Source organism: Oncorhynchus masou, chromosome 12, assembly GCF_036934945.1.
Source record: "Oncorhynchus masou masou isolate Uvic2021 chromosome 12, UVic_Omas_1.1, whole genome shotgun sequence".
Classification (NCBI taxonomy): domain Eukaryota; kingdom Metazoa; phylum Chordata; class Actinopteri; order Salmoniformes; family Salmonidae; genus Oncorhynchus; species Oncorhynchus masou.
Window position 1 is genome coordinate 32,045,707 of NC_088223.1, and position 12,989 is coordinate 32,058,695.

At 43.0% G+C, this 12,989-nt stretch overlaps 1 protein-coding gene across 1 annotated transcript in view; it reads left to right on the forward strand.

Moving 5' to 3' along the window:
• LOC135549291 (immunoglobulin superfamily DCC subclass member 3-like) overlaps positions 1–12,757 on the forward strand; it is a 30,286-nt gene extending 17,529 nt beyond the window's left edge. Inside the window, exons 7-14 of the mRNA XM_064979307.1 lie at positions 6,353–6,518; positions 7,560–7,810; positions 8,063–8,227; positions 9,653–9,841; positions 11,026–11,139; positions 11,384–11,513; positions 11,772–11,907; positions 12,653–12,757. Coding sequence (XP_064835379.1) covers positions 6,353–6,518; positions 7,560–7,810; positions 8,063–8,227; positions 9,653–9,841; positions 11,026–11,139; positions 11,384–11,513; positions 11,772–11,907; positions 12,653–12,757 — 1,256 coding nt within the window. The remainder of the gene's footprint in view (positions 1–6,352; positions 6,519–7,559; positions 7,811–8,062; positions 8,228–9,652; positions 9,842–11,025; positions 11,140–11,383; positions 11,514–11,771; positions 11,908–12,652) is intronic.
• Positions 12,758–12,989: the final 232 nt, after the last annotated feature.

A 12,989-nucleotide genomic window follows, 5' to 3' on the forward strand; every position in this document is an offset into this window, starting at 1 on the left:
TTTCAAAGTCAATCAGTATATTACAATGTATTTAGCTTTTCCTTAATGATCTAGCCAAATATAGTTGTTTTGAAGGACTTATTACAATACCTAGTGACAATACCTGTGATAGGCTAGCGTCCTGCCCAGGGGGTGTACTTGTACATAAAGCTGTCTCAAGCTACAGAAACAGGAGATAGGCTCCTGCCCTTATGGGCGTTCTGGTTTCGACAAGGCTTGCTTGCTTAGTTACAATAGCTAGTAGTAAGCAAACTGTTACAATCCCTAGCAACCAACACCTTACGCAATACCTAACAAAATGTAACCTATAGCTAGCAAAATGTTACCTGATACCAAGCTAGCAAAATATTACCTAGAAAGTAAAAAACTAAAAGAAGGTAGACCTACATCTTAGTCATGTAACCTAGATATCCTTATATCCCTTCACCCCCATATGCCATTTAAATCACTCTACTTTGCACCCAGCTGTTAAGGCTCTCCCATATCCATGTTGTGTCAGCCTCTTTGACCTGGTCAATCAATAGTTCTCCCTATCAGTCTTTCACAAGTGGATTGGCCCTGGACGAGGTGGTCTTTAATGTATTAATTAATTCATTCATTCATTTATCTCTATTTGTTAAAGAAAAAAGAACAAAGAACTTTTTAGGATGGTGGTCACATGAAATGGGTGAAATTATTGGTCCATGGACATTGTCAATGTCAAATGGAGGCCCAAAGTGACCTAAAATCTTAGTCCCTTTCAAAGTGTGATACTCAAGGTATATTCAGCTAGAATGTCCTCTCAATATTTTCTATGATACTTGATACTGTGGCTACAATCCACCACCATAGTATGGACTTAAAATTGCCATGCTGCACCCAATAATAATAATACAAATGTATTGGTTAGGCACAAATCATATAGAATAGCAATGACCATGGGACTAATTCATTCATCTATTTTTAGCTCATTCATCTATTTTTAGCTCATTCATCAAAAAAATTTCTCCCTATTTCTACCAATAAGGCAAGTCTGATAATATAGAATAATATGAAATACCCTGAGATATCATGCTGTTATTATGATGTCAGACTCCACACAAGTTGAAAGTCCTGCTTTAAAGTTGGAAACCCTTAGCTATATGCCCCGCTTAAAGGTTATTGGAGGGCATAGAGGTCTGCTCTTTCACACACACTGTCCTCATGACAGACAGTCCAATTCCCTCTCCCTTCTGCTCTTGAACCAGTCATGGTCATGGTCATGGACAGGACAGGAGGACAGCCAGGATAGGACAGGACAGATGCAAGGCAGCGAGATTTGAACAATGGGAGAGAGGAGAGAAAGAATGAGGGAGAAAAAAGAAGGAGCAGAAGCTGAAGATGGTCATTGTGTGTGTGTGGGAGGGGAGGGGAGGGATCACCTCTCATCCCTTACCCCTGTCCCTGTCCTGGAGGGCCTGCTATAGGAAAATCGTCAAAGTCAGGGAGGAGAGAGGACGGGACACCGTACCGGACTGGACAGATATGGAAGGAGAGAGAGAAGGGGGTGGGGTTTTAGTTGGAGGAGGGTAAGACAGATGCATCCCCAAAGAGGGAGGAAGGTGACCACTCCCCCAGTCCCCACCCCCTGTCGTTCGTTACTGCAGTGTTTGTGTGGGGGTGGGCAGTTGTTCTTGTCACAGCTGGTGGTCAGGAGGTGGGGGACAGAGTTCAGGGGGACACACCGAGTGAGGGGGGACACAAAGGGTGCCAGGCCATTGTGTGATGACTGCTTTTCCTGAATGGAGCGCCAGTTCTAACCATCCCCTCATCCATAGACTTTTTTGGGGTAGAACATTTTCATATGAAAAATGTGGAGAAGGTTGGAATCGTTGAAATGCTTTAAAATGCATATCCCACAGCTGTCAGCTTACTGAGGGGGACTTGTTCATGTTAGATATGAGTGTCAGAACCAAATGGCATATATGTCAGAAAGTAGAACATACATATTTGGAAATAGGGCATTATTTCATGAATGTGTCACTTAAGTGACAGAACACACCACATGGATTAGAAAAAATACCCATCAGAATGTATAAACTTAAAAACATCACCGTCATACTTTGTAAGCGGACTATAAAACACATAACATAACACAAACATACCAAATTGTGTCCATTATGTAAATATGTAAAACATATTCCAAAACTCAATTTACAAAATAAATTGTGTTAGAAATAAATCAGTTACTTTTTGATAAATATACTTCACACAGTGTATATGAAGTAACTGAGGCGAGGGCCATATTCAAGTCATACTGTATAAGGATCTCTATACAACTCTGATTCACACTATCTAGGAAACTATAACTAGTAACAACATAACCTACGTGATATACATTTTAAAAAATATACTCCTACCACAAAAGACAAAAAGCTAAACAAAGGAAGGAAGGTGATGAGGAATGACCCTGGTGATGAAACTCAAGGTCAGGTCTAAGACTCTGCTAAAAGTCTATTTGATCAATACATGCTATGGATTGGCCTGATGTATGGACACTGAAGCTGACAGTTAGATCTCAGCTGGAGAGACACAGTTGATCAGCTGAAGGGATGGACAGCAATTCTCTCCTTGGCTCCACCTCTATTGGGTGTTAAGACCATGTATTAAAAAGAGTGAGAAAATTAGTTTTTCTACATTCCACTTAAACCATTTTTTTTTGGCTGAAGTGTGAAGTGTACCTGGAGTCATGGCGAGAGAAGGCTATTTGGGTGTAGACTGATGACACAGTTACACACACACATGCGCGCACGTTCACCGCCACACATACACATGTGACACACACACACAAAAAACACCCCCTTTGTGCTTCAGACATCCATTCCAGTCGCCCCTCCTAACAATCGGCCCAATATTTATACCTCACTAGTCCCCCCCTGCTGTCATCATCTCTCCTAACACAAACTCAACCCTTTCACAGAACAACAGCAGGCTGGGTGTTTGAAACCAGTGCATGCTATCATCTCCAATAATTAAATGATACATCATCAGGCTAGTGACATGATATAGTAGTGGCATGACATAGTAGTGAAATGATATAGTCACTCTCAATTTCAAGTTATTGTACATCATCCATTAGAGCTCTGTGAGAATTCGGTGTGAAATATTATGGAAAAAACATAGTGTAGACATATTGGAAGGCCATTAACCTAAATGCTACACTGCTCAGTGCTACAGCTGGCAATGCCTTAGATTTAATGACAAACTCAAACAGGCAGCTACAAGACAGGCTGAAGTGAACTTCAGATTAACTTCCATGAGTTCTCTTGCAACTCAATTTCTTTTAATGTCTCTATGTCCTCACATCTCCCTCAACATTCCTCTTACCGATTAAACAAACAAGCAAAGGACAAAAGACACTTTGACAGCCATTGCTCAACAACAACTCCCTCCAAGCCTTTTATAGATCCTGGGGATCTGTACTGGTGTCCATATGTTTAAAGAAATTGGGGCCCATCAGAGGAAAAGCAGTTTGGGGAATATAAAATCTATGCTTCCATTGATTAATGGTCTTCTATTTTAATGGGTGTCTCTATGACCCTTGACCCCCTCCCTCCCACACTGACATACACAAACCCTCCAGTACTCACAACCTCATCTCTCCATCCCTCCCTCCCTCCATCTCTCTCCCTTTCTTTCTTTCTTTCTTTCTTTCTTTTTCCATCTCTCTCGCTCCCTTTCTCTATATTTCTCCCTTCTCTCTCTGTCTTCTCTCATACTCTCCCTCCCTCCCTCTCTACCTCCCACTGGACCCTGTTTCTCTCTCTTCCCAGGCCCAGTCTCTCTGGGGCTCAGCCAGGGAGGGGTGAGGACAGGGGCTCAGGGGGTGTCAGTGTCAATAGATCAATTAGATGCTTAGGGGAAAAGGGGCTGGGGGCTCTACATATATGCATGTCCCATTGTGTGCTATTGAGCCTGGTGTCAGGCGGGACGACGAACCCTGCATCTGTCCCGGGGACACCGGTGGGCCAGGCAGGGTCAAAATGGGGATAGAGAAGTGGGGACTGGGGTTAGGGTTAGATTAGGCTAGGCTGTCCTCTGGAAGTCTAGGCTCTCCATATGTTAAGTTCATTCTCCGGGAAGAGGAGGGGAAATCATTGGGAATGTTTTTATCGATCTGTTGTGGTAGATGTAGGGATGTTTGTATGTATGGATACACATTGAAGTATATGTAATGTGGGCAGCATGCTATAGGCTACTATAACTAAGGACAAAGTGTTTCCTGGTCAGGTCACATGGTCAGGACGAACTCAGGGACCTACTGTGTGTTTAGATAGCTCTCAAATCTAACTATGTTTCTACCAAGTTAGAGGAAACTGTATAAAACTATAGGGTCTAGAGATATGATCAAATCACATTCACTTCTCAAGGTCCTTACTATAAGGACTGCAATGATCATAACCACCTTTATATGATAGTACAGCTGCCCCAAAACATGATCAGTACTGCCCTCTATAGTTCAGTATGAGACTGACAGCACATAGAACTCAATGCTCTCCCCCAAAAGGCCTTGTCATTCTAATCGATGCCGTTTTCCCTCTCTCTACTTTCACCCTCAATCTTTCCTCTATTGTCATCCTCCTCTGTTCTTCTGCCTTCTTCCTATCTTTTCTCCAAACAACCTTTTCATCGCTCCACATCACTAACCTGCTTACTCTCCTTTAGTCTCCTCTCCTCTCTTCTCCTCTCCCATTGGCCTCCTCCCATTTTCCTCATATCCTCCACCTCCCCTCTTGACTTTTTGAAAGTGCAAGTCCTATATTTTACTTTCATGCAAAGTTACATAGTATCACAAGCAAATGCAATTGATACAAAGATGAATCAATACACTTACATACACAATACACTTACAACAAATAAACTCAGCCAAAAAAATAAACGTCCCTGTCTTTCAAAGATAATTTGTAAAAATCCAAACAACTTCACAGATCTTCATTGTAAAGGGTTTAAACACTGTTTCCCATGCTTGTTCAATAAACCATAAACAATTAATGAACATGGACCTGTGGAACGGTCACTAACAGCTTACAAACGGTAGGTAATTAAGGTCACAGTTATGAAAACTTAGGACACTAAAGAGGCCTTTCTACTGAATCTGAAAACACCAAAAGAAAGATGCTCAGGGTCCCTGCTCATCTGTGTGAACATGCCTTACGCATGCTGCAAAAAAGCATGAGGACTGAAGATGTGTCCTAGGGAATAAATTGCAATGTCCGTACTGTGAGACTCCTAAGGCAGCGCTAAAAGGAGACAGGACGGACAGCTGATCGTCCTCGCAGTGACAGCACCTGTACAGGATTGGTATCTGAACATCACACCTGCGGGACAGGTACAGGATGGCAACAACAACTACCCGAGTTACACCAGGAACACACAATCCCTCCATCAGTTCTCAGACTGCAATAGGATGAGAGAGGCTGGACTGAGGGCTTGTAGGCTTGTTGTAAAGCAGGTTCTCACCAGATATTACCGGCAACAACGTCGCCTATGAGCACAAACCCACCGTTGCTGGGCTAGACAGGACTGGCAAAAAGTGCTCTTCACTGACGAGTCGTGGTTTTGTCACACCAGGGGTGATGGTTGGATTTATTGTCGAAAGAATGAGCGTTACATTGAGGCCTGTACTCTGGAGCGGGATCGATTTGAAGGTGGAGGTTCCGTCATGGTCTGGGGCGGTGTGTCACAGCATCATGGGACTGAGCTTGTTGTCATTACAGGCAATCTCTATGCTGAACTTTACAGGGAAGACATCCTCCTCCCTCATGTGGTACCCTTCCTGCAGGCTCATCATGACATGACCCTCCAGCATGACAATGCCACCAGCCAAACGGCTTGTTCTATGCGTGATTTCCTGCAAGACAGGAATGTCAGTGTTCTGCCATGGCCAGCGAAGAGCCCGGATCTCAATCCCATTGAGCACGTCTGGAACCTGTTGAATCAGAAGGTGAGGGCTGGGGACATTCCCCCCAGAAATGTCTGGGAACTTGCAGGTGCCTTGGTGGAAGAGTGGGGTAACAGCTCTGGTGGGGTAACACCAGAAAATCTGGTGCAGTCCTTGAGGAGGAGATGCACTGCAGTATTTAATTCAGCTGGTGGCCACACCAGATACTGACTGTTCATTTTGATTTTGACCCCCTGCCCCTTTGTTCAGGGACACATTATTCAATTTCTGTTAGTCCCATGTCTGTGGAACTTGTTCAGTTTATGTCTCAGTTGTTGAATCTTGTTAAGTTCATACAAATATTTACACGTTAAGTTTGCTGAAAATAAGCACAGTTGACAGTGAGAGGACATTTCTTTTTTTGCTGAATTTACATCATTCTCTTCCCACCAGCTCCCCCTGAGTTCATGCAGTGGCCGCAGTCTGTCTCAAAACCAGCGGGAGGCAGTGCTGTGTTCACCTGTGTGGCCCAGGGCGTCCCCGAGCCTCATCTCATCTGGCTGAAGAATGGCAAGATCCTGATGCCCGGTGACAATGTCAAGCTCACCAACAACAACAGGTACTGTACACCAGAGGTGTATTCATTCCGCCGATTCTGTTGCAAAACATTTCTTAAACAGAAGCAAACTGAATGAAACGGGGAGGGACCTTCCTGAATTTGTACAATAGAAGCTCTTGTTTTGTTGTGTTTGCTTCCGTTCTTAAACGGTAAGCAGGTTATATAATGAATACACCCCTGGGTTTACATGTATGTTTGTTTGTCATTTAGTCTTATCTATAGTGAATTAGGCCTACAGTCAGTGCATTCAGCTTAAGTATGTAAAACAAACACATATCAAAATCATTGCAAGTAAAACATTTGTCGACAATAGACGCTAAATCTGCGTTTCCCCTAGATTCTTTTCCAAGGGGAATCGTAAAGACCCCCAACTCAACATCCAGATTCTCTGGAACCAAGGTTGTCCACTGAAAGCAGAAACAAACTACTTTATTTGGGCAGCAATAGAGATGATTTTGTTATTCCCACATACTAGCAGTTGATTTAGGCTAAAGTCCATGATCAGAAATGGTGAAATATGTGTAAAATCTCATTTGAAATAATGTTGATCTTTCCATTATCCTGTGTTTAATGTTTTTGCCTTGACATATCCGAGACATTATTTATGAATTACCAATTTAACTGAATGATGTGTATGCTTTGGGACCATGGTCCCATCCTCTCAATTGATATAAATCAGTTAGTGCTGGTATGATATCATTCTCATCAAGACTGGTCAGACCTGCAGAAGAGCAGTTCATATATTCCACCTCAAGGTGGCACTGTTTGACAGTGACTGACATCTCTCTCTCTGTTAAGCAGGCTGAAGTTCTACATTTGCACTGAACACGAGAGGATGGGATTCATTAGCTGCCTGATTATGTTTTGAATCACAAATAATTCCGTTGTATATCTGAATATTTGTTTGAATGCATATTCATACAACCAACCAACCCATCTGTTAGAAATTAACCCTTGTTGTGGACCCAATATACCAATGTTATAATATGTTCTAACTCAAATAAATTATGAAAAAAATCATCTTTAATCTCCATCCTCCAGCACCCTGGCCGTGACGCGCATCACCTCGGAGGACGAGGCCATCTACCAGTGCATCGCTGAGAACATGGCTGGCACCAATCAGGCTAGCGCCCGTCTGGCCGTGTCCCTGGCCAAGGATCTGCCCGACTCCCCCCAGGGCCTCACGGCCACCGCCCTCTCCCCCAGCGCCCTGCAGCTCGCTTGGATCCAGCAGCCCGTAGAGATCACCGACGGTATCATCGGCTATGTGCTCCACATCCGCAAGATCAGCGGTGAGTGAGAGTCTTTGTGTGATACTCTGTCAGCATTCAAAGCAAAGCTAGCCTCTTTTCCTCCATTGTGCTGATGTAAAAGACCTGGCCAGGTGAAAGCCAGCCTAACGATATGTTTACTAAGGACAGATGTTTAAGCAATTGAGATAGTATTTTGTTTTCTTGTAAATACTGTAGCTGCACTTGACTGAGTGTGCCTGCTGCAATGGAACCTAAAACCCTAATGATAACACAGCTTGTTGTTCCCCCCAGAGCCAGACAGTAGAGAGCTGCAGGAGGCAGTCAGTAAAACCACCTTCCAGCATGACTTCACCAACCTGGAGCCAGCCACCACCTACTCCATCTACCTCAAGGCCTACTCCCCACTGGGTGCCAGCCAGCAGTCCAGCACTGTGGTGGCCACAACACTAGGGGGCGGTAAGTCACCAGGAACATGCTATTGCTACGATCAGTTACACTTTATAATTACTTTCAACAATAACCATTTATAAACGGTGTATGATTATACCTATAGTGTACATATACCATTAATAAATGAGTATTTTATTATTTGCAAACATTTGAAAACATGTACTCACATTTATAGGAATTCCTAAACATACAGTGCCTTGCCAAAGTATTCGGCCCCCTTGAACTTTGCAACCTTTTGCCACATTTCAGGCTTCAAACATAAAGATATAAAACTGTATTTTTTTGTGAAGAATCAACAACAAGTGGGACACAATCATGAAGTGGAACGACATTTATTGGATATTTCAAACTTTTTTAACAAATCAAAAACTGAAAAATTGGGCGTGCAAAATTATTCAGCCCCTTTACTTTCGGTGCAGCAAACTCTCTCCAGAAGTTCAGTGAGGATCTCTGAATGATCCAATGTTGACCTAAATGACTAATGATGATAAATACAATCCACCTGTGTGTAATCAAGTCTCCGTATAAATGCACCTGCACTGTGATAGTCTCAGAGGTCCGTTAAAAGCGCAGAGAGCATCATGAAGAACAAGAAACACACCAGGCAGGTCCGAGATACTGTTGTGAAGAAGTTTAAAGCCGGATTTGGATACAAAAAGATTTCCCAAGCTTTAAACATCCCAATGAGCACTGTGCAAGAGATAATATTGAAATGGAAGGAGTATCAGACCACTGCAAATCTACCAAGACCTGGCCGTCCCTCTAAACTTTCAGCTCATACAAGGCCGAATACTTTCGCAAGGCACTGTAGATAATATTATATTATTAATAATTAAACATCTATTATATTATGGGAGAAAATATCAAACTGTACTTCCCCCTACCCCAAATACAGTAGCTCCATGTATATTGCACAAAGCGGACAGCAAAGTGCTTAGGATGATGTAGCTAGAATAGTATAAGATTTAGAATATGGCTGGGTTAAGATTGAGATTTTTTTTAAATGGTTCTATGGTCTGATAGTCTGCCTGGTTATTTACAACCTGTGATAGATCAAAGGTGCTTATCGCCTCTTCCCTCTCTTTATGTAATTTCATAAATTTTACATCTCACATCCCACTTTCCCACTTTTCTCATCTGTTCTCTCCACGTCTGTGCACTTATTTCATTTCCCATGTACTATTCCAATCATCTACTGTTACTGATAAACACCTCCCTGTCTTACTATCTCTTTGAGTTCTATCATCATTTCATCCTCACTCCTCTCTTTTTCTCTCTCTCCATATGAATTGAATTACTACACAATCTCTCATTCATACTGCTTCTCTAACCATCTCTATAGTCTTTCTATCTTTCCGCTGACCTTTTCAATCATTCATTCATTTCTATTTTTCACATCCAATGTTCTAATCTTCATCTGTCCTCCTGTAGTGCCCTCTCCCCCTACCTTCTTCACCAAGGTGGTGAACTCCACTGCAGTCCAGGTGCTATGGGAGCTCCCCAGCAAGCCTGGCAAGGCAGAGGGCTTCAGGCTCACCTACCGCAGGGTCCCCCATGCCGACTTCCAGGGGCCAGTTCAGTTCCCTTGCCACATCAATGCCCACACCATCTCCCGCCTTGGTGAGTGAGAGTGAGAGAGTGAGATAGAGAGAGATTACATTTATTATATTTGATGGTATAAAATAATAATATTTTAAATTATAAAAAAGTGTTACAATTGAAAATTATTTTTAAAGACTTTGTCATCATTCAAATAAGTTGAACTTACACCTGGTGTAATACAGCAGTTTTAATTTCTTTCCCCTCCCTCATAGCAGTCTTCTTAACCACCCATCTGGGGTCCAATCTTTCATGTGTAGACCTTGAATCACTCCTATACTCCTGCATTGCCGCCACATGTTTTTTTCCTATATTTATTGATTTATTTTACCTTTATTTAACTAGGCAAGTCAGTTAAGAACAAATTATTATTTTCAATGACAGCCTAGGAACAGTGGGTTAACTGCCTGTTCAGGGGCAGAACGACAGATATTGTCAGCTCGGGGGTTTGAACTTGCAACCTTCCGGTTACTAGTCCAACACTCTAACCACTAGGCTACCCTGCCGCCCCAAATAACTATAACTGAATGTCAGAAAATTCTGAAGAAGATGAAATGTGATATTGATTTTCCAATGAGGTTATCTTCAGGCCAGTGCTGGATTTAAAAGGTTGTAGTGGTGCCGAGAATAACAATTACCCCATATTTGAATGATCATGTGACAGCGAGTAATTACCATGCGCATGGAAGATAAACTTCACGAAATGTGAAAAGGAGACCTTCGAATGTTCCTTTGGTTTCTTTTTCTGACATGTTTTGAGGTATCTGTAAAAAAAAAAACAACTGTTAAATGTGAAGTCACCTAGTGGAAAATTACTGGATGGGTTGGTGTCAGCTACTGATCGGCATCATTGCATTCAGAGCATAAGCTTTCTCATACTGTAGCAATGACTAAATCTATGTGGAGAGATTAAAAGCGGGAGACATGGGAGGATGTTGGAGAGATGACAGAGTGAGAGGAAAGACAGTTGTAAGTGGGTAAGGGAGGGAGGCATTAGGGGAAAGGAACAGTCCAGGGAAGAGTGAAAAATGACATGCTCCCAAAATTCAATCTCTTTCAATCGCCCAATCAATAGCTTGGCTTATATCGCGCAAGCAGTCAATACAACTCGTTCAATATCTCCCCATTTAAAAAAAATATGACCTTCGAAATTGTCGAAGCGATTTTATAATGTGGCACTGTCGCCTTATGACTTGTTCTTGCAGAAACCGGCGCGGTGTATGAAGTCAAACTAGTGGCCTATAACGGGAACGGCGAGAGCGACTGCTCCAAGAGACTGGTGTCACTGGCAGAAGAAGGCAGCAGTGCCAAAACCAGTGGTGAGTTTCCAATAAATATTAGAGTCGAGTCAGTACTGCATAATAAACACTATTTTCAAGACAAGTATTAATTATTTGGTCATCTTCTGTCCTTTTTGCTTCAAGTTTATTTTGGGGTGAATCTATTATTTAGACTTGTGTTTGGCATTGCCACAAGGATAGAATATGTTTTCTCATAATGTTTCTGTATTTGTGCGGGCTAATGAGTGTATGGATGTACTCATCATGTGTTTCTTGGTTGCAGGTGGGGAGAACCAGTGTACCTGTAGACAGGAGAGCGAGGGCTCGATGGGTGGTATAGTGGTGGGCATTCATATCGGCATGGCCTGCATCATCTTCTGTGTACTCTTCCTCATGTTTGGATACCGTCACAGGTAAGGAGGTGCCCTACCTGTTGGGAACCACTAGGTGTTGCTTTGCTTCTAGTACTGTACTTTCATTATAAGATTGGGTTTTTAAGGCCAGGTAAACTTTAGATATATCCTGATCGCCTATGATTTCATCTTGTCAGTGTGAGATTGTGAACGTCAACTTTGGTACATTACATGTTAGTTGTATTTGTGAAGCCGTGTGTGTTGTTTTTTAGAGTGGACTTGTATGCATGTAATATTGAAATGTATTAATGTCCCCAGTTTGTTCTGCAGTAAAGGGACTCAGTACAGCTGGTCTGTTCCAAGAGGGGAGGACCGGGGACAGCTGGGACAAAATGGGATCCCCAAAGAGGGGGTCACTCGTCCTGTAGAAGTCACCCTGGAGTTAGTGCCTCAGGTAGGAGGGTCGGTGCGCTGATACATTGGCATACTGACTCATTCACTGCACAGCAAACACTAAGCTAACCTCTCACGCAATGTGGCCATTCGTTTGTTCGCCCACGGTTCTATTGGCTATTTTCATCCCTGTAACAGACAGGAGGTGGCTAAATAGAGGTCGCAGTCTTATAATTGAATCATCGATGACATCAGAGCTGCAGGAGATGAGTTGCCAGGACACATGCATTGACGTCACAGTAGTTTGGCCTCCAGTTGTAACTGTTTCTAAAACAAAGTTGACACCTTCAGGACATCCAATATCTCTGGATGAATTGATCTATCATGCTCGCACTCCCATCTCTCTGTTGTCACAAGCTCATCCAACTATTCGATATGAGATCTCATCCATCTGTGATTTCTGACCCCATAATAGATTACAAGCCTCCGGGCTCTAGTCAATCAAGCCTGGATTTGTTACCACTGAACAAAACATTGTTACCACGTCAAGCAAAAAGGATATTACTTCAAGGTGTTCTAGAAACTAGGGTGTGTTTTTCAAAAGCTTTGGGGCTAATGTGGCACTTCGTTTTTTTTATTTGATTGAATTGGATCCCCAGAGCTGTGCTGAACAAAATCGATGTTACTAAGTCCAGGAGTAGAAATTGTGAACAAGATGATTGGTCAACAACAATGCAGAAGCAATCATCAGTGGACAAAAGGAGGAATAAATGATAGACTGTCTTTTGTCTTTCTTTCTTTTCCAGAGTCGTGACTCCTCCTGTCATGGGGGGGCTCCGGTGCGTCCGGCCCAATGCCAGGTCCTCATCGAGCAGCACTCGTCTGGTCTGCCTGGCATGGGCACAGGCTAGCATTGGCCAATAACCCCCCAAACACTTACCTACCCTCCATCCCAACAGTTTGTCTCTTGATGGATACTCCACCTCGCCTGCCCAACCAAATCCCCATCCACACGCCACCCTAGTGTCCTGTGATGCCAGGGGTCCGCCATAGTTCTATCCATCCACCAACAAACCTGCTGCTGCTAACAAAAAAAGGCTCCATGTTTCCACTGTACTCTCTCGCCTTCCCTCCTCCTAAACC